Source organism: Anolis sagrei, chromosome 6, assembly GCF_037176765.1.
Source record: "Anolis sagrei isolate rAnoSag1 chromosome 6, rAnoSag1.mat, whole genome shotgun sequence".
In the NCBI taxonomy this organism is placed as follows: Eukaryota; Metazoa; Chordata; class Lepidosauria; order Squamata; family Dactyloidae; genus Anolis; species Anolis sagrei.
Genome location: NC_090026.1, coordinates 16,270,581 through 16,292,654, shown reverse-complemented (window position 1 = coordinate 16,292,654; position 22,074 = coordinate 16,270,581). Strand labels below are relative to the sequence as shown.

General features: G+C 43.0%; 1 protein-coding gene across 1 annotated transcript; it reads right to left on the bottom strand.

Moving 5' to 3' along the window:
- Positions 1-668: 668 nt before the first annotated feature.
- On the bottom strand, positions 669-21,853 carry TBC1D10B (TBC1 domain family member 10B). Its single transcript, XM_067469831.1, has 9 exons — positions 20,907-21,853; positions 11,230-11,329; positions 11,010-11,117; positions 10,380-10,486; positions 9,399-9,513; positions 7,189-7,254; positions 5,358-5,547; positions 4,967-5,121; positions 669-3,773 (listed from the first exon to the last, which is right to left on the bottom strand). The coding sequence occupies exons 1-9, from the start codon at positions 21,680-21,682 to the stop codon at positions 3,063-3,065; spliced, it is 2,328 nt and encodes a 775-aa protein (XP_067325932.1). The 5' UTR covers positions 21,683-21,853; the 3' UTR covers positions 669-3,062.
- Positions 21,854-22,074: the final 221 nt, after the last annotated feature.

The following is a 22,074-nucleotide window of genomic DNA, read 5'->3' as shown; positions in this document are numbered from 1 at the left end:
GATATGAGTTGTAGTCTAGCTTCTGAAGGTCTGCAGTTTCCAAACTGGGAGATCAAGGCTTGCTGTGTTTATGTTGCTTTTAGCAGTACCTGTGGTCACTAAACAGAAGACTAATGCAAGCCAATTAAAAGTTAAACAGAAATCAACAGGGAATGTGTAAGGTGATCAACTGTTAAACCATGAATGTGTGGTTGGGTTGTGTGTCTGAGAGCAAAGTTCAGGTCAATTTTTTTGGTCTCTCAGTAGCCAAGGCCTCTCTTGTGCTAACCTAACTTGCAGGATAAACTAACACCATAAACTTGCAGATCGGCATCTGTGACAAAATAAACATAAGAATGAAGCAATATGCCAGATCAATTGGCGAGAATTATTCAACAGCCTTCTCCCAACAACTCAGAGCCAATGTTTCAGCAGCCATTCCCATCCTGGTGCCCTTCTCCAAATGTGCTAGCCCTATTGGCTAGGGCTGACAAGACTTGGCAGCCCAATGTATCTGGAGGACATCAGGTTGGGCAAAGGTTCGTTCAAAGCTTTATCCTAACCTGTGGATAAAGTGTTCCTTCCCCACTCACTGTTGACCAGCTTCTTCTGTTCCCCTTTTCATTGATCTGGACACACAGATCCTACCATGAGAGCCCAACCCATCCTTGATGAATAAAGACAGTTGCTTTCATTTTGTTTTGTTAACATTTTTAAACAAAGCAATTCAGGAAACAGGGAATCCAATGAGAATGAGGCACAAACGACAAAAAAAAAAATTAACAAGTAGGACAGCAAGAATATACCAGCTGTAAACTTCTAATTTTCTGCTCTTCCTGATTAGGAGTGGTGGTAAAAAAAAAACCCTAAAAAATAATAATAAAAGGCATGGGGAGAAAATGAATTCCTAATTTCCAGTGTCTGTCCCATTAAATAAAAGCACAAGGTCAAAAAAAAAATCCCAAGTATCTGTATACATAATTACAATACTGAAACATATATATAATATATGTGTTATAGAGAACAGTTATGTACAGAGATGAGGATGGGCTACTTGATCTTTTTTGCTAGATCATGAATGGGACTGAGGACTTAGGAAAAAGCCACCATTTGGGGCAGGTGTGCTGTGGGAAGCCAAATTCTGAAACTGCTTCATTCACAACAGCAGGAAATGTGACCCAAGAGAGAGAAACTGAGCCCGCAGAAGGTGAAAGCTGAAGGGCAAAGAGGAAGAGTTACCAACATACGGTTAGTCCAGATTTGTAGCCCTAGCCCAACTTGATCTCAAAACAGCTCAGTCTCCCAGTTGCAGCTTTCTAAGATATTTTTTCATGCATAGGATTCCTACTTTAGATCCACAGCCCCAGCTAATCTGCTGGTACCATTGAGTTCCTAAACCATGTGGGAAGGAAGCCATTCTGTCCTCCCACAAAGGCCGAACAAGCTGATACCAGTGTGTGATAATATAAAAAAGGGGGAAAGGGACTCCTTTTGCGGCCGCACAGCGTACCACGGAGAAAAAGAAGCGCAGATACATTCCAGTTATTTTAAAAAGGACCAGTTTCCTTTCCAATGGGGAGCAAGGGGATGAAGCATGCACCATTTAGGAATGTAGTTCTATATTAACAAACTGAAACCATTTGCTCAACCAGTTTCGACGGTCATGGCTCAAGAAGCTCTGAAAATTCTGTAAAGAATGCCTGGGACTCCAAAATTCAGGAGCCATTCTCAGCATCTTTCCCAAAACAAATCCCAGGAATTCTCAGATTGAGCACATGAAATTTTTTTCAAAGTGATTTCTCAACTGGTTTAAATTTGTAATGGAGATGTACCCTCAATATCCCATAAGGGACGGGTAAGGACAGAAGGAGGACTAGATGCATACTAACAACAACGGGCAAACATTTCTAAATTGATTCTTATGATACAGGGGGCTTTGGCAGAAACAGTTTTATCACTGCCTTCTTCTTGGTGACAGGCACTCCCAAGAAATATGGCTGTCTCTTTTCTGCAAGCAACAGAAGAAAGATGACCTCCTGCCTTTCCACTCAGGAATGTTTGTGCCAAATGGCGATACTGTCGGGCAGGGGAAGAGATCGGTTTCCTTAATAGGAACAGAAGCCTCTCTCAATGGTTTGCCAGCAACAGGAGGGAGGCTCCAAACCCACTGCTCCAGTCTTATTTCTCCTCTTTTGCTCACCAATCTTGAGATGCTTTCTAGGCACCAGTAGAGTGGGTTTCTTTTCCCTGACCACATCTAAAGAAACATTTGCATAGTAACAACTGTATGGCTGAGTCTGTGGGTATTAGAGTCAGCCGCTGTCTCCCAATCCCCACATGGACACACTTCCTGCCTCTGAAAGCTGCATAAAGTGCACTGTTCCTCAATGCTGGGAGAAGTCTCCTGCATCTTTGTATACAAGGAGGCTTCAATGGGATTTACTTTATAAGCCTTTTGGGAGACTGTCGAATTTGGGATGACACTGGGGATTAAAACACAGTGGCATTACAAAGGTGAATCCAACCCACAATAGAATAATTTGTTAACTTCTCAGAGCAGAGGGGAGGAAAGACCATCCTTTGCTCTGAAAACTAATCTTCCGGGAAGAGCTGGTGTATCTAGCCTGGAGTAGTTAAATATTTGTCAGGAGAGATTATTCTATACAATACTTGAGATGACCCCCATGTTGGAGTTATTATTAATAATACAATTAGCTCCTTGGTTAAGACTCCAAGCTTTGGGGAAGTGGAAGGGCTGTGCTGCTGCACCTGTCGGGTTTGGCAAATTCTGCACTGGGACAGCCAGATAACAGCAGCCATTTTGTTTTGGCCCGGTTCCTTAAAGGGGAGAGGGGAGGGAGGGCCGTATCCACCTCAGGCACACAAAGGGAGGTGGAAATATGTGCACTAGGTAAATTATCCTCCTACCTATTGCAGCCCTAAGGTGGGTGCTTCAGTGCAAAGCAGCTCTTGGCACACCACTGCCTGCCCTTTGCCCCCCCACCACCACCATACGTCTCTGGGAGCAGCTGCCATCTTGGTCCTTAGGTGACAGGAGGCAGTCCCCTCTCCCCCAGCCCTATTCAAAAGTATGTGTCTTGCAGCACTGATGCCCCGGAGTTCTCCCCATCTTTCCCCTCTTCTGGGGGTGGCAGGGAGGCAGGCTTGGGTTCTTTTTTCTTCAGGGACAACTTCCTCTCTTTCTTCAGCTTGGCTTCCTCTTTGGCTCGTTCTTTCTGCTGCTTCTTTTCCTTCTCCTTCTCCTGCTTCTCGCGTTCCTTCTGCAGTTTCCTCTCGCGCTCCCTCTCTTGCTTTTGCCGCTCCTTTTCCAGCTTCTCCTGCTTCTCGCGTTCCTTCTCTTTCCGCTTCCCCTCCTTGCTGCTGCTGCTGCCACTCCCTGACTTCTTGGGGCCTCCCAAGGGCGTGTTGTTCCCAGTCGGGGAGGGCAAGGCGGGATGGAGGCCTTCCGATACCACCACCTGGCTCTGGGCCGCAGGAGGCGCTGGGGTTGGAGCTGCGGACACTGCCAAGCCGGCCACAGAGTGCGCTGGAGAGAAAGAGGGCCCACTCGTGCTGCTGAGAGAAACCCTTTGCTTGAGGCCAGTGAGGCTTAAGAGGCTGGCACTAGCGGACAAAGGGGGGTTCATGCGGTGCCTCTCCTCATGGATTGCCCGGGAGCCATGGAGACGGCGGGAAGGCTTGTACTGGAGCTCACCCCGGTTCTCCCGCCATTTCTTCAACTGGGTGGCATTCTCTCGCTCTATCAAGGCTTCCGTCACTGGGAGATTAATCACCTGATCAAAATGGGGAACAGGAGCAGAGTTGAGAAGGACAGTCACACGGCATCCATAGCCAAGCATCCACACCACCACTTCTTGTGTGTACCGGGAGCCCTTCCTCATATAACCTCAGCCTGAAACTACATGCTGTACAGAGTTCCTCATTCTCTAACCTTTTGTGGGTTTTTTGGTTTTGTCTTGGGTGTTGTTTTCTTAATCAACCAGGGCAATACCAATTCAGGACACACCTTCTGGAGTGAAAAAAGCAGCCCCATCTCCATTGTGTGTGAGAGAGACAGAAATTTAAAACTGAAAATCAAGAACAGGCACAGATTCAAGCAGCATCCCACCCATATGTGCACATTCTCCATCGCAATCTGAAGCCCACCTAAGTCTACTTTGGTTTCTTTAAAAATTAAATTAAAAGCAAGGATGGAAAAAGCCACAGCATTCCATCCAACATGTTGTGTGCTGCTATTCTTGCCACACACAAAAAATTGAGGAAGAACATGGACTTTTTAAATAGTTACCCATTCTTTTTGGCACCCGTTACCAAGAAATTTTGTTACATACTGTAATCATGTGTGTGTATGAGTGCTCTTCAGTAAGTCATTAGATTCCCTTCACTCAATTACCTGGCTTCAGAATTTAATGGGTATCTGAAAGAATATGGATGCAGAGTGCAGAACACAAATCTGGTAAGTGTGCTAATATACTAGTACATTTACTAATAGCAATAAGGTAAAACATTGAAGAATTCAAAGCTTTCCCTTAAAAGCACACATACACTCACAGATTTCTACTCCTTGTGGCCGCCACTAAAAATTCAGGAACATGTCAGCAACATCTGATTGAAGATACTGGATTATCTACCATGAATAGTTTTGGCTAAGACTGAAATATGAATTGTTGCAAGAAGAAAAAGTCTCTTATTCCAATTTGATATTTCTTATGATTGCTGACACTTTCTATTCATCTTTAGTATTGTCCTACCTCCCTTTTTCGCATCATAGATATCATATTTGCACAATAACAATGCAGATTTCCAAGTTTTGTCAGATTTAGATGTCTTGTTCTCTGCTTTAATTTTATTTGTATTGTTTTACATTAGATTAAAATTGTTATTTTTGTCCAGTGAGTCACCCACAATGTATACCTTAGGCCATGGCGATCTCAATATTTTAAAGAAAGAAAAAACAAATTCCTACCTCATGAACCAGGAAGTCCTCTTGCATGGTCTGGACAGGCAGATTCCGTAGCTTCTCCATGGTCTCGTACATGCCCTGACATGAGCGGAGCTTATCCACGGAGCCCAGCGTGTTCCGGAGCAGCACCAGGCCCACCCGGAAGATTATTTTCACCCCTAGAGAGAAGACACAAGGATGAATTGGCAAATAGGTGGGAAGAGCCCAGGTGCCATAAATGACCACAAAGAGAAGGACTGAGAAATGGGAAATTAACATGGGAAGGTTCTGTGGGTACAGAAATTAAACCACAAACAAAAACAAAAACAAAAAAACAGTGGAATGCCACTGATCCCAATTGGCTCAATGTAAAGAAGGCAAGCAGCTAAGTGAATAGCCAAAAAATGACCCTCACCTTCACAGAAGAACATGTCCCACACACGCAACACGGAGCACCAGGGTAAAGTCCGGGAAAAGATGCACATGAACCACTCTGTCATATACAAAATGGGATCGATTTTGTATCTCTTCAGGTGTCGGTAGGCAATAGGGGATGCCCGTCGAAGCAGAGCAAAGAAGATCTCCCCATCTAGCTGGATTGCTTCCTGCACAAGATGAAGAAAGCCATGGGGATTGGGGGTGATCATGGGGCTATGCAATTAGCAGCCAGTCTAATCCTTTCTTTCTCCAGTGCAAACAGAGTCCACTGCTAGATGCTGTTTGTAGCCTCTGTGAGTGGCATAAGAAATGAGTGGGGAGACAGAAACTATACATCTGAAGTTGCAGCTTCCTTGACCTGGGAAGCTTGCCTTATATTTTAGATAATGGCTTTGTGATTACCGTATATACCCGAGTAATAAGAGAAGTTTTTAATGCCCTTTTTTAGGCTGGAAAAGCCCCCCTCGGCTTATACTCGAGTCAAAGTTAGTTATTATTTTACTCTATCATTACTACTATTATTACCTTTATCATTCTACTCTATTTATTATTGTTATTATTACATTTCTATTATTTTATTCTATTCTTATTATTACATTTATTATTTTACTCTATTATTATTATTATTATTATTATTACATTTCCATTATTTTACTCTATTGTTATTATTACATTTATTATTTTACTTGATTATTACTGTTATTATTACATTTCCATTATTTTACTCTATTATTATTATTATTTATTACATTTATTATTTTACTCTCTTTATTATTATGGGAAGGATACATAAGCATGTTTACATTGAAGAAAGTTAGAATAATGGTTTACTCAGAGTTGGACAGTCTTATCTTAAATTACAGTTTTATGTCAATATTTAAAAAATTAACCTACTGATGCCTCAATTAATGTAATTTTACTCGTATGTATTTTAATTTTGAAATCTACCCCTTAGTGCTGGATTTCCCACCCTCAGTTTATACTTGAGCCAATACATTTTTCCAGTTTTTTTTTTTAGTAAAATTAGGTGCCTCAGCTTATACTCAAGTATATATGGGTAATTGGTATTGTGTTCTGTGATTCTGAACAGCTGCATACAGGGCTGAAAGCCAGAGGTGTTTTTCCAATATCAAAGTAGGAAATTTTACCTGTCAATAATGGATGTAGCTACAAAGAAAAGGGCAAAATTAGGATGGTTCTCCCACAGAATAGGAATTCTGCTACCCACAAAAGATTTACCTCCTGTTCCTAAATTTCTAGAATTGTAGTAAAAAAAATCAAGTGGCTGAATTTGTATTAGCCCATCAGCAGCAGAACGATCTGGCTGGTGAATCTATTATCTACCCAGCATCATTCTCCTGAAAGTCACAGTCCTAGACACAAATGGGCCCGCTTATTGAGTGCAAGTGCATTATGTCTCAAAGTCACAGACGTTAAGCTTCAGGTAGAGTAGAAAAAAGGGGAAGTAAAAGAGGTTAGAAAATAAACTCTAGAAGGTAATTCAGATGAGCCAAGCCATGAGAAAAATGAAAGCTAGGAAAGCCCTTTTCTCTTTATTCATGACTCGGCTTCTCCATGTTCCTGGACTCTGGTCCTCCACCCTTTCTCTGGGGATTTCTGGCTTGTGGGAGGCCTCTTTCTTTGCAAAACAAGCCATGTGATGCAACAACACAAAATGTACAGTCACTCTTATAGTGGTGCAGAACGCCATCCACCCATAAAAAAAACTTTTGAACTGTACAGAAAACTTTCCCTGTGAGTAACCCCAGCAGAAACATTTATGACTTCTTCTCGCCAGCCATACTTACCAGTCCGGCACTGTAATAGCCAGGGAGGTATTTCTCACAGATTTGCACCAGGCACCAGAAAGCTTGCTGTGGAGAGAGACCAAGAAGTTCTCAGTACACTGGGTAGCCCTCCATGGGCTGGGCACACCTTCCAAGGGTCCTGGCCTGCTTCCCACTCCCATACAGTCAACTGGTCCTCAATTCAGGAGGGTCAGCTTTCACTCCCAAAGCTAAAACCTCTTCTCTCCTGGCTGCCATCTTTTCTTTATGATACTGCATAAAGAGAAAGGCAATTCTGAGGGCCAAGATAAGACCACAGGACTATGGAACCTTTCTGGTCTCTTTATATAAGCTGACTATCCTTTATATGAAATCCATAGGACCTGAAGTACTAAGGATTTTGAAATATTTATGAAAGGGCTGGAATGCACAGTCCCTGGCACAAATCCACAGCTCCTGCCATTTCACAGCTCTTTGTTTCTATCTCTAGCCTTACGCCAGATTCATTCACACTTTTTTTTTTGTATGAGACCGGAGGTTGGAGAGAGATTGAGGATTTGAGAGGTTGAGGGTAAAACAACCTGAAACACGTATCTGAAAAAAATGATATGCATTGTATAGATCCTGCCAGCTGCCTACTTTTGCCTTGCAAAGAAAGGTATGGGAGAGCTGCAGGTGCTGCCTCAAAGTTAGAAGGCGCTTAGCAGCAAAAGGATTTCAGAGATTAGAGCATTCTGGATGTCTGGATTTGGGTGCACAACCTGTATTGTAATTTTTAATTTTTATAATTGTACTAGCTGTCTCCTGCCACGTGTTGCTGTGGCCCAGCCTGGTGATCTGGAAAATAAAGTAATGGGAAAGTGTTGGTTTCTAATATATGTAATTTATTTATGCTTGTGGGTAAACAGTATTTCTTGTTGCTTCTTTGTCATTGTTTATGTGGTTTGCCTACTCTGGAACATGCAACATATCACTGTCCTTCTTTAGGGGTCCCTTTCAAATCTATGATACTATATCTCTCTCTGTGTGTGAATAATATATATCTATCTATATCTATGGCTGGATGGCTCTTTGTCAGGAGAAATTTGATTATGTTTTCTTGCCCTGGTGAAGGAGTTGGACTGGATGGCCTTAAGGCAGCATTTCTGTTGGTCATGGGAGTACTCTGTGGGAAGTTTGGCCCAATTCTCTCGTTGGTGTGGTTCAGAATGCTCTTTGATTGTAGGTGAACTATAAATCCAGTAACTACAACTCCTAAATGTCAAGGTCTATTTCCCCCAAACTCCATCTGTATTCATATTTGGACATATGGAATATTCTTGCCAAGTTTGGTCCAGATCCATCATTGTTTGAGTCCACAGTGCTCTCTGGATGCAGGTGAACTACAACTCCCAAACTCAAGGTCAATGCCCACCAAACCCTTCTAGTGTTTTCTGTTGGTCATTGGGAGTTCAGTGTGCCAAGTTTGTTTCAATTCCATTGTTGGTGGAGCTCAGAATGCTCTTTGATTGTAGGTTAACTATAAATCCCAGCAACTACAATTCCCAGATGACAAAACCATTTTTTTTTTAGTGATGGTCACTCCTTGGGTTAGTAGATGTTTTGTGGCCAAATTTGGTGCCAATTTGTCCAATAGTTTTTGAGTTCTGTTAATCACACAAACGGACATTACATTTTTATTTATATAGATTACTGAGATTTTTATGCGCTGTTGGTTATACTTATGTCATTGCATCTATACTTATGTATTGTTGTCTGCATGTGGCACTTGAAATGTTTCTATGAGCCACCCCAAATCCCTTTGGAGAGACGGTGGCAGGGTACAAATAAAGATGATGATGATGATGATGATGGTTATTATTATTGCCCATATTTCAACATTACGCATATATATATATGATATAGAAATATGGGAGCAGCAGATGAAGGAGCCAGTCTCCCAGCATCCCACAGAAATACTCCAAGACACAGAAATTCAAAACAGGAGGGGGCCACCAGCCAAGTCTGGTGTGAGTCACTTCTTGGCACCACCAAGTCTCCAGGTTTTCTAGATTTACAACGTGTCTCACATTGCAGCCTGCTCAAGTTCTGTGTCAATGCAGGCCAGTCAGAAAACATGGCTCTTTCCAAAACACACCCACTTCATCCCACATCTCTGTGAGAGAATTCGGGTTCTCCAGCAGTCTGCCACCTTCCCCATTGTTCTCCAACATGACAGCACAGCTCCTCACCTCTGCAGGCATATGCATCAGCAAAACTGCAGCCACGGGAGCCTGGGCTTGGCAATAACCTTCTTCCGGCCGGTAGATGGTGTAGGCTTTCAGGATACGGTAAAGGTCTTGCTGCCTGTGATGGAGAAGAGGCATAAGTCTGGGAAATGAGAGTTCTTCCTCTGCCTCAAGAAAGTATTGCCCCAAACTGGGATTGCTGGATTTGGAAAGGATTGGAGATGTAAATCTAGGGCACATCAATTCAGGACTAAGGTCAGCTGACAGAATAGTTATACACTCTATTTCATTAAAGTACTTTATAGGGAGCCCCCAGTGGCGCAGCAGCTTAAACTGCTGAGCTGCTGAAGTTGCTGACTGAAAGGTCAGTGATTAGAATCTGGGGAGCAGTGTGAGCTCCTGCTGTTAGCCCCGGCTTCTGCCAACCTAGCAGTTCGAAAACATGCAAATGTGACTAGATCAATAGGTACCACTCTGGCAGGAAGGTAATGACGCTCCATGCAGTCATGGTGTCCGCGGACAACACCGGTTCTTCAGCTTAGAAATGGAGATGAGCACCGCTCCCCAGAGTCTGACACAACTAGACTTAATGTGAAGGGAAAACCTTTATTTTTTATTTCATAGATCAGAGGGCATAGGAAACAGTCTAAGCTCAGGGTTTTCCAAGTCACAGGCCACAATACACTTTGTAAAGCATGGAGAGAAGTAGTATCCCCAAGTGTCTGACTTAACTGCAAACCTTATTAACCTTGAACTGGAAGTGAGGGGGTGCAAGGAAAGGAAGGCGGTAAAATGACTGGAGATAAGAGCTTTGGAGACAAGTAAGAAGCAACAACAGGAAGAATCATCCTAGTATATTTAAGAAGGTTTCTAAGAGGGAGTGTGCTTTCAAAAAGTTTAAAAAAAAAAAATAAGAAGAGCACAGGGACTTTATGACCCTAGACAGGATGGCTTCTAGCTATTCTACCAAATGCCTCTCCTCACCCATGGCCTCCCCGAGCTGCAAACATCTCATGGAATGGGAACTGCCTGTGTAGGTCCTTCTCAATCACATCAAGCCACTTGGGATCTCCAGACTGTCGCTCCAATTCCTAGGAAGAAAGACAGAAAAATGATTTTGTGAATTTGAAAAGCAGGAAGTGTTGGGAGGGAGCACCAAGGGATGCTATAGCTGGACTTTTGCTTTCACTCAATAACTCCACCTGTGGAAAGGATTCCAGGAGAGAGAAACATGCAGGCAAAAGAGACATGCAGAATCTCATCCTTTTCTACATGCTCGCTGCCACCCCTCACTGTGACAACTACGATCTATTTCTCTATACATTGAGCACAAAAATAACTACTCTTTAGGCTGTAACTCCCAACATTACCAGCAGAGCTGCAGTCCAAAATAATAATTCTTAAACCTGTGGGAAAGATCCTAATGGCTTTCTATGAGTTAACATTATTTACTGTGATTTTCTTATCTGTTTTGATGCTAACTGTGCCCTTTATGTACAGATTTGGTTCTTGAAAAGTGGGAAAAATAAATAAATTGAGCCAGCTTTTTCTCTGCTTAAGAGACCAAAATCATGTCCCACTATATAGCAGCACCAAAACAGCACTCAGAAATACCTCAAATTTCCCTGGATTTTGATCCAGAAGTTCCTTGCTGTTGGAGAGAAGTTGCCACGCTTTGGCCCGGAGGGATGAAGGAATTCCCTTCCGGCAGCGCAATTTTACCTGAAATAAAATGAAAAAGTGATAAATAAATGAAATAAACATGCGCAAATGACCAGCAAATAAAAACAAATAGGGTCCTTCCTTCCAGATGCTAGGACTTATCTCTGCTCACCTTCTGGAATCTGCGTGACAGCCATTTATCCCAGTGGGAAAACATGTCCAGCCATTTCAGTTCTCTCTGCCTGGCCACGTCCACAGGGATGGCGCTTTCCCTGTAACAAGAAAAACAGGAGAGGACATACATAATGAGCTCTGCCTGGATCTAACCTGTTGTTTTCCATCTCCCCCTCAACAATTTTAGCTTAATTTTAGAGATTTTAAATGATGTTTTAAGGATTTAATATGTTAGTAATTATGTGGACTCATTTTATGTCTTGTTTGTTTATATTGGTTTATAATTTACTGAGTTGTTCTTGATTTGTTCCACAGGGCTCTATACTGTCCCCCATGCTGTTTAACATCTACATGAAGCCGCTGGGTGAGATCATCCGGAGTTTCGGGGTGCGGTGTCATCTGTACGCAGATGATGTCCAACTCTGTCACTCCTTCCCACCTGCTACTAAGGAGGCTGTCGAGGTCCTGAACCGGTGCCTGGCCGCTGTAATGGTCTGGATGAGGGCGAACAAATTGAAATTAAATCCAGACAAGACAGAGGTACTCGCAAGGCCGAACAGGGTATAGGGTTACAGCCTGTGCTGAATGGGGTCGCACTCCCCTTGAAGGTGCAGGTTCGCAGCTTGGGTGTGATCCTGGATTCATCCTTGAGCCTGGACCCCCAGGTTTCAGCGGTGACCAGGGGAGCATTTGCACAGCTCAGGCTCGTGCGCCAGCTGCGCCCGTACCTCGGGAAGTCTGACTTGGCCACGGTAGTACACGCTCTGGTCACATCCCGCCTTGACTACTGCAACGCTCTCTATGTGGGGCTGCCCTTGAAAACGGCCCGGAAGCTTCAGCTAGTCCAGCGCGCGGCAGCCTTGTTACTAACAGGAGCGGGACGCAGGGAGCACACAACGCCCTTGTTGTTCCAGCTCCACTGGCTGCCGATCTGCTACCGGGCCCAATTCAAGGTGCTGGTGTTGGCCTACAAAGCCCTAAACAGTTCCGGCCCAAAATACCTGTCTGACCGCATCTCGGCCTATGAGCCCACGAGGACCTTGAGATCGTCTGGGGAGGCCCTTCTCTCGATCCCGCCTGCCTCACAGGCACGCCTGGTGGGGACGAGGGATAGGGCCTTCTCGGTGGTGGCCCCCCGGCTGTGGAATACCCTCCCTGCAGACATCAGACAGGCGCCCTCCCTCATGACATTCCGGAAAAGACTAAAAACATGGTTATTTGAGAAGGCGTTTGACTAAGTGCCACAACAATTAGCAGTGCCACAACAATTAGCAATGCCGACTGGAACGGAATATGGACAACGAGATTGGTTTATGATTCTAAGATGAGACGGCGCGGATGATTTAGTGTAATTTGTATTGTTGATTGTTATGTTTATATTGTTGTTTTGATATGCCCTTGTTGTAAACTGTTTTTATATGTTGTAAACCGCCGTGAGTCGCCCTAGGGCTGAGAACGGCGGTCAACAAATGCAGTAAATAAATAAATAAATAAATAAATAATTTACTGAGTTGTTCTTGATTTGTTTATGTATTACTGTTGACATTGAATGTTTGCCATTGTATATTTTGTTGTGAGCTGCCATGAGTCCCTTCAAGGAGATAGAGCAGGCTATAAATAAAGTTTCATTTACTCATAAATGTGACCATTCTGTAGAAATTATTTTGAACAAATTACCTGCCATTTCTGTTATTTAGAGGAATAACTGTGCAATACACCAAGGCCTGACCCTTTCCTCTGGCATTTAACATTTCTGAGGGGTACAACTATAAGCCCATTCTTGATACAGGCACATTTAGAAGCAGGTAGTAGAAAGTGCTTTGCTCTTTTGATCAGAGAAGGTGTTGTGATGAGGTTGAATTATTTCATTCTCTAGCTTCATAGATCCTAAAAGTGTCCTTTCATCCAGTACTTTCTGCATGTTACACTGAGATGGCACATACTAAGCTATCTCCAAACTAAGTTGAACTGATACTATGGACTATTATAAAGACCAAAGAATGGATTCTAGAGCAAATCAGGCCTGAGTTCTCACTGGAACTAAAATGAGTAAAGCTGTTATACTTCGGACATATTGAGACAATGTGACTCACTGGAAAAGACTATAATGATTGGCAAAGTGAAAGGCAGTAGAAAAAGAAGGAAACCTGTACTACAGGACCCTACAGATCTGTGTTTGTGAGAGCTGAGCAGAGAAGTGGATGCCTGCGGATCTTAGAAGTCATTCATTCACAGGCTCCATGAGAAAAAGTTGACTTGATAGCAAATAACAACCCCAACCTGAATATACACCCATGCAAATTCATCAAGAAGAAAGCAGCTGACACAATTTTTAGTGCCACTTCTCTGTTTGTTCACATACACATGGATTCAGTTGCCTCGCATGGAAAATCCCTGGATTAGACTTTGGCCTTGTAGCCTTCATGAAGATGATGGGATGAAAAGGGCCAAAGTGGTTTCCTTGCAGTGTCATTTGAGATCATGTTCCTGACAGGTCTCTCAAATGATAGATTGGTGGTTTTTCATTATCCCTTCCTGCTTCCAAGCTCATGAAATATATATATGAGCAAATAAGCAAGACTTACAATGACTTCAACTTTCTCAGGCAAATACAGTAAAAAACAAAAACAAAACCAAAACACTGAAGTGGGCTACTATAATTGAAACTAAGAAAAATTCCACTCTAGTTCTGATTAAGGATTAGTTAGCCTTCTGATGAGGGAATGGTGTCATTGTTTCTGTTTATTAATGCCCACAACAAAGGTCATTCACATTTACACACAGAAAACAGTATCTAAAAGGAAATAATATAAAACAATATAAAAAAGCAACAATATAAGACAGTATAAAAGGACAACAGTATAAAACATTATAAAAGTACTAGATAAAACAATTGGCATAAAGTTCTTGCCAGTTTAAATTTGATACAATTAAAATACAATATAACAACAAATATAAAATTATTTAGCTAAAAGCTCCCCCATGACAGTTAACTGTAATATCGACAATAAGTTTTGCCTGAATTTTCTTTCCCGATGAGGGAATGTGTAGAGTGACATGAAAACTCTTTAATCTTGACATTAGAAGATAAATTCACATACAGTCAGTCCTCCATATCCAGAGATGCAACCATGCATGGTTGAAAAATAGTTTTTAAAAACCCATAAAGCAAATCTCGACATCCCATTTTATATAAGGAGTAATATTTTACTGCACAATTATAGAATAATGGGACTTGAGTTTCCTTGGATTTTTCGTATTTACACGGGGTTCCTGGAACCAAATTGCAGTGAACACCAAAAGCCCACTGTATGAGGAAAAGAAAGGCGAGGCATCAAATTTCAAGTGCTTCAGGCACAGGGACATACTAGTTTCAGTCAAGGAGACTTGAGGAAGGCAATCACATGGAAGGAGCTGGGCAGAGCTCCTTTTAACAGAACTCAGCGAGAAACAGGAAGGGCTGTGTGCCAAACAGGAAGTGGTGGGGTTGATAGAAAGAAAAGGCAGGGAAGAAATGGGTTGGTTGGGAGAAAAGGGGAAGAGGACTTTATTTTCACAGCCACACTTTGAAGACAAAGCCATCAATGAGTATTTGTGTGTGTGGGTGTGTCTGACTTCTTTTCAACAGTAAGCAAGCCTGGACCCCCAACACTATTCAGTTTAGTTAGAACCTGTAAATAGAGAAACCACATGAAACAGCCTCTGTTCACTTCCGGATAATGAGGCAGCATTAAGGAAGGAGCTCTGGACTTGGCCAATATTCCCACATTAGAAGTGGCAACATCAGCCTTGCTGAAAAACCAGCTTCATTAAGCTTCCACAACTTTCACCCAGGAGCATTTCTATCCAGTTTATAGAGGAGGAAGAGACAAAAAGAAAAGCCACTTCACTGCCTCTCCAGCAGAGGAAATAAGTCATTTTTTACTTCTTCATTGTTTGCTCCAGTTCCACTCCATGTGATTGAGCTCAGGTGACTGAACACCCACTATATTATAGTTGACCATAATAAAAACATTGTAACATTGGAAACTCAGCCACCAGTGTAGTTTTCATTTACTCGCTCAATCACTTGTTCCTTTTGTGTCATGTATTTTCCAATAGAAAGCCTTTAGGCACTTGTTTTTACTGACACATTAATTGTTCTAGAAGCCCTTCTAGCTTCTAATAATACATGCCCTTCTTTCTATGATTTCGAACCATCATCAAGTTTCATTTTATTCTTGCAACCATTTGTGAGAACCTTGTGATCACCATCAAGTGAGACAGCCATGTGCTCATCTAACCATCAATCCATACTCAATGCTTGATGCAAATGAGCTACTGGAATAGTCTATAGAAATAGGAGCTCATGGAATAGTCTATAGAAATAGGCTGGTTGAATCCTGTGGCCTGTGAGTCACCTGATTATGAAGCAAAATGAAGGCAGAACACAAATGGCTTGTGGACCAGTTGTAGTAAATTAAATTTTATTTTCAAATGGAGTTAAGAGTTAAGATTTAAGATGGAGATGGAAATAAAAGCATATAATAATGAATCCGTGCTGTTATATTCTCCCCTAATAACCCAGAAGAATCCTAACTTCTCTATTTCAATCCATGACTGTCTCAAATGGACCAAAGTGAATTCAACTGCAAAGGATGTTGAGGATCTGGTCTTTGCCCGACTCCAAGGAAAGGTCTTCTTTTTTTCAGATCTGAAGGCTTTTCCTTGGGATGGGGCAAAGACCAGACCTTCAACATCCTTTGCAGTTGAATTCACTTTGGTCCATTTGAGACCTACCCCACCTCCTGCAATCTGGCTTCTAATAGATGCAGATCTATCCCCCCAGCTATTGCCTCCTCAATAACTGGCTTTCCTTGGAGGGTTCCAGCTTCAAAGGCTGCTGAAGGACAACAGAAGGCACTACAGATGGTCCAGAGGGAACAGCAGCTAATCCACATCCAAGAAGAGGAACCTTCATACAATTGGTTCACTCCGTCCCTCCCAGGAAACAAAGCTCCAACCCCCACAAAGGGACCAGCTGAAGCAAAACCAAAACAGACCCTAATCCTTTACACAAACACACTCCATTACTATCCATTATTCTGCAGAGGAACAAACTTCCCAGTCAGCAGACTACAAAACCATCAAAAATTTGCACTCATCTACGTAGCAACTAAAACATGTTCTATATTAGTCACTAGTTTCTACAAACATGTAAACATTCATTTTCATATTTAACCGCTATACTAAACATTTCTTTCTGAAAAGTCTAGCATGATTTTGTCTACTAAGCACCTTTTCATTTAATAAAGGTCTGTAATAATGGATAATCAGGCAAGCTCCTAAAGGCTGAATCTGAACGTTGTTTTAACTTGTAAGTTGCCTTAGATAGCATGCCAGAAAAAATGAGAGATACATGAAAATAACTAACTACCGGTAAATTGGCCAGTGGTTATTTTACAGCTCTCAAATGTTACACATTTGGATTGCCCCTCCCAAAATATGCCGGCCAACATGGCCATGCTGGCTGAGGAATTGCAATCCAAATAAATCCAGATTATTAAAGTGTCGCTTCAAATTATGGCAACCCTAAAGTGAATTTATCACTGGGTGTTCTCACCAAGATTTGTTCAGAGGGTTTTTCTGTCTGTCTTCCTTTGAAGATGAGAATGTGATTTGCCCAAAATCACCCAGTGGGTTTCATGGCTGAGCAGAGATTTGAATCTGGTTCCCCCAGAATTTTAGTCCAACTCTCAAATCACTACACCATGCTAGCGCTACAGTTCTTAACCGATATATAACACAACAGACCCCCTTTATCCTCTTCCTGCTGAAAAGGAAGGTTCTTCCACTTGCAATTGTTGGTTAGAAACAATAACTTCTTCCATGTGCCTTGCCTTCAGGCTTCCCTGAGGCACTTGCCTGGCAGCTGAAGACAAAGGGCAAGACTACACAGGCCTCTTGTCTTAACCAAAAGAGTAGTTCCTACATTCTCAATTATTATGAGGCATGTTGGGGAAAGAGTGCTGGCATCCAATGAGGTCTTCCTCATCAAACCATGAGATCAGCAGTCTCCTTCCTCTTTCTAAAGAAAGCCCAGATTCAGACATGACGTTTGAACACATTGTTAGAAGGCAACTGCACACTGTGATGCCAGCTTAGCCAATTTTTAAATTCACAAATACACACTGTTTACATAACCCAAGAAGTCAAGGAAACAAAATGTAGTTCCCCAGTCTCCACCCTTTGAAAACAGATTAAGCTCTTAGGGCTTAGTAAATTAAAAGATGACCCTCACCCTTCTTCCATCTTACCGTTGTCACTTAGGAAACTAAGAGAAATGGAACAAGTTATAATATGGTATTTAAATGTGTATCTCAAGGTCATGCATCTTCTTACGCAGTTCTAGGTCTGGCAAGCTAAGTTTCTAAATCCCCAAGCTTTCAAGAACAAGGATGGATAGCAATCCAGGGTACTGTGACCAAGGCTTGAAAAAGCTGAATTGGGGGTGGGGTGGGGGACAACTACTCCCAAAATTTCCTAGCTGCCATATTTCCCAAGCTATGGATCTGACATTACTGACACAGAAGTGTAAGATAGCTGGAAGTCTTCAAAAGTTCTTCTTGAACAATAATATATGTGTGTGCGCTCTCACACACTAATCACTGAAAAGACTCTGGATAAATTTATTCTTGTAGCAGCCTCATATCTATTCTTTCTCCACCAGGATTGAAAACTGCTTTAAAATTCTTGGAAGCTTTGAAAGGTGCTCATAGGATAAGGGATAGGAATGGGGAGGGAGTGGTGCTTTCAAAATAAGAAAACAGAGGCCATGTTTTGAGTGTAAACATATGCCAAAGAGATTCCTTGCACAGTGCTTCTTCAACAACTAAACCCCAAACTGTGCATTAAGGTATATAGAACTTGTAACCCTGGTAGATGTTACTGGATTACAATTCACATCATCCCTGACAACAGGCCATGGTGGCTTGGGTTGATCGGAGTGAAAGTCCAATAACATCTGAAATACTATTGGCCCTCCACATATACTTTATCAAGAGCCTAAAGTCAACTAAGAGCAGAAAGGCTCAGCCATGTGAGCATCACATCTATCCCTGCATCTCATCTTCAAGGGAGACTATGACCTTGGGCAATTTGTTAGCTCATCTCCCTCTTAACCGTAATAATACTGAAGGGAAACTTCAGCTTGTGGCTACTTCCTTTGTTTGTCCAGGTTATCAGCTACTGATGTATATACAGTCATTTGTTTATTTCGTTTTTCTCTCCTTGCCCCATCCTACCATTAATGTGTTGTTAACAGAGACCATTCAGAAGCAATGTCAACTGGACTACTAGCACAAATTAAGAGTTCTTGAAGAGTTCAATCCCAAAAAAAATTGTTTGGGTTCATGCTACTATAGTTACAGCACAATCCATCGCCCCACCCACAGCAAGACATGTTTGGGACATAGGTCAGCATGCAAGAAATATAGACATCCAGTCACAATGAGTAATTCAGAAGTGCACCCAGTTGCCTTCCAACAAAACTGGACATCTAAATAAATTGTTCAGAGTTCAGGCCATTGAGGGCAACATCTACTGTAAGAAGAGGAAATACAGTTATGGAAAAAAAGACAGCAATGAGTTCCGAGTCATATTTAGACAAGAGAAATGAATCACTCAGAGTAATAGAACTGACCTGAAGTGCTACAGCTCAGGAAAACACAAATCAATTGGGGATTGTCCCCAAACATTCAGGACATTGACTTTCCCCCCAAAGAATCAAAAAAGCAGTTTCCAGAGCATTACAAAGTATCTCAGTTATAGCCAGATCCTTTCAGTCCCTCCCATTTGGAATGACATCTTCTTGAACTATTTTGATCTGAACAGAAGGCTAAAACACATGTCAAGAATGGGCCACCATCTCACTGGTAGGCAACAGTCCAGTCTAGGCTAGGGTGCTGGAAGGAGTAGGTGACCTTTTTCTCTAGAGGGCACTAACTCTCATCCAGAAAAAGATGAGAAGAGGTATGGAGTAGCCTACCAGGGAATTAACCATTTTGGGAGAACTTCATGAATATAATAATATTAATTATATATTACATGTAATATTACTAATAATATTACTGTATAGTGGAATAGTACAATATAGTAATATATAATGCTAATATTCTGCTATGCTAATAATATAATGCATTGTATGTACATACAACTTGTAAGCCGCTCTGAGTCCCCTTTGGGGTGAGAGAGGGTGGGGTATAGATGTAGTAAATAAATAAATAAATAAACTTTAGCTCATCAAAACCAGCAATGCAGGGCTGCTATCTCCAGTTGATATAACAACTGGCTTTGCTGGTGGATAATGGGAGATGTAGTATTTTCACCCATTTGGGGGTGGGGTGATAGACTGGGAAAGGATGGACCACTGTATGTTCACGTTTAGGCATCATCCTCAGAGGCTTATCTCTTAAACTGTATCCTTTCAGACCAGGAATTGTTGCTTATGATCTCCTGAGAGAACAATGTATTATTCCTCCTTCCTTTTTAGTGTAAAGCTATCATTCTTAACATCTAACACTTGTTTTCCATTCAGTCTAGTTCAGCATCCTAAGTTTGGCAGATACTAAATTTGTACACATTTCCCTTAATAAACTGAATCAGTGAACTATGGCCCAATCTAAAGACAAGTGAAACTAGTGCAGATAGCCAGACAAAGACTTCCACTAAACAGGGGCAATCTTTTTTTTGACCAGGGAGCACTTGACAAGGGACCACTTCGACCAGGAACCACTTCGATCAGGGACCACTCTCCAACATTAATACCAACAGGGTTACGAATCAACTTTAGATTCAGTTTGGAATGCTGATTCAGAAAACTGCATTGGATAGACCACATCAGCTCTAGTTTCTGATACAGAACATATGCCATGGTCAGCGTCAGGGAAAGAGGGACAGGCGGTGAGAAAGGAGAGGATATAATCTAAATAAATAAAGAGGTAGGGGGCTCACGGACCATATTTTCATCCTCGCGGCCCACTGGTGGTCCACAGTCCACAGATTAAGAACCACTGCACTAACATGTGAAAAAGAAAGCCCTTAATGTGAACCAGCGCTCTGTGGTTTGTTTAATGTTTAAACTGGTTCCAGGATTTCCTATGAAACCACTTAAGAAGGATCTTAAAACCTGGCTTTTCCGTTGCGCTTTTGGAGAGTAACCATACATCCCCTTTAGTTGCTCCCCCTCAATGTTTGTTCCTATAGTACAGTTCCCACAACGTGCCTGAAGGCTATCTCTTCGACCCCGTTTTTATGAGCTTTTTCTTCACAAATAATCTGTTCCACTCCTATCTCAACCTGAGTGTTTAGCATTTTATCTTGTACATGCGGCACGCTCATTGTCATTGTGATTGGGAATGATTTCTCATTGTATTATCTTATATTATTGTATTCTCATGTTTTATTTACGTTACTGTGTTGATTTTTTGTATTCTGGTTTTATTAAATTGTAATGTTCCATAGGGCTTGGCCTCATGTAAGCTGCCCGAGTCACCATTGGGGAGATGGTGGCAGGGTATAAATAAAGTTTATTATTATTATTATTATTAAGCTGTGGCTTGAACTACATTAAATGGTCAGTACAGATGAGCCTTATAACATTCATAGTGCCAATACTTACAGACTGCCTATACTTACAGCGTGACGGAAAATTGGCTGCCCCCTAAGAAGCCGTATTTGTCAGTCTTACGATACGCCAATCCATTGATCTCGGAATCCGAACCCAGGGAGCTAGCATCATCGAGGAACCCGGGTCCCGTCAATGACTCCAAGGTGCCCGACATAAGGCTGACAGAATCCAAGTAGCTCAAGGTGTCGGGAGCTGGGGGGGCCTTGGAGGCCACCGTGCCCAGGCTAGACTGGGAACCCATGTCCTGGGGGGGCAGCGGGGGTGCTGAGGCATCGTGAAGCGCCAAACCTTTGGGAGATGTGGGAGAAGTCTTTTCCGGCGGCGTCAAAGGACTCGGGGCCACCACAACCACGGTGGGTGACGCTGGTGGAATTGGGAGGGCTTTCACCGCATTCAGAGGTGGTGGCGGCGACACCGTCCCAACGTCATGGGACACCCCTGACGTCCCATTGACAGTTATAGAGTTGTCCACCAAGTTGACCACATCTTCTCCCACCGAAGTCCCATCCACAGATGTAGAGGCCTCCTTTCCTTTATCATTGCCCACCAGAGACATCTCCGCAGTCATGGTGGTCAATGAGACCTCTGTAGCCGGAGGGGAGGTCGCGTTGGTCTTCAGGGTGGCTTCCACGGTTTCCATAGTGACTGCATGGGTTGGCATGGTGACCCCAGAGTCTTCTAAGGCCACGGGGGGCTGGAGCACCCCCTTCAGGGCGTGGAGACCCGAGCGGGGGGCGTTGTGCCTCGGGGGCGGCGTGGGGGGGTCCCCGGACCCGGTTTCCATGGCAGCACAGGCCCCCCTCCCCCCCAAAGGGGGGACGCGGCCTAGCAGCCAAGCCCAAGCCTGAGCTCGAGTGGGGAAGGGGGAGAGAAAGGGGGGCAGGGAGCCCACAGCCCTGAACGGCAGCAACACTGAGGGAGAGGGAGAGGCAAGCAGACCGAGGTGCGCGCGCACCTTCGGGCCTCCCTGGCCGAAGCTCAGCCAATAAGCGTTAAGGAGGAAGAAGGCTTTAGCCAATCAGGAAAGGGAACGGGAAAGGAGACGCAAGAGGGTGGGAAAGCGAACCAATCAGAATGGAGAGGGATACGTCACGCAGCCAATCACCGAGGGGACTTCAGAGACGGCTTTCTCTCAAATGAGGAAGGGCGGTGACAAAGCCTTCCGTGGATGGGTGG

What these genes read in the sequence shown, in the direction of transcription:
- TBC1D10B (XM_067469831.1), bottom strand. Translation starts at nt 21,682, where the DNA reads ATGGAAACCGGGTCCGGGGACCCCCCCACGCCGCCCCCGAGGCACAAC. An exon ending in AAAATCCAGGGAAATTTGAG is followed by an intron (nt 10,487 to 11,009) that starts GTATTTCTGAGT and finishes CTTTCTTCCTAG; the next exon opens with GAATTGGAGCGACAGTCTGG. An exon ending in TGATGCATATGCCTGCAGAG is followed by an intron (nt 7,255 to 9,398) that starts GTGAGGAGCTGT and finishes CTCTCTCCACAG; the next exon opens with CAAGCTTTCTGGTGCCTGGT.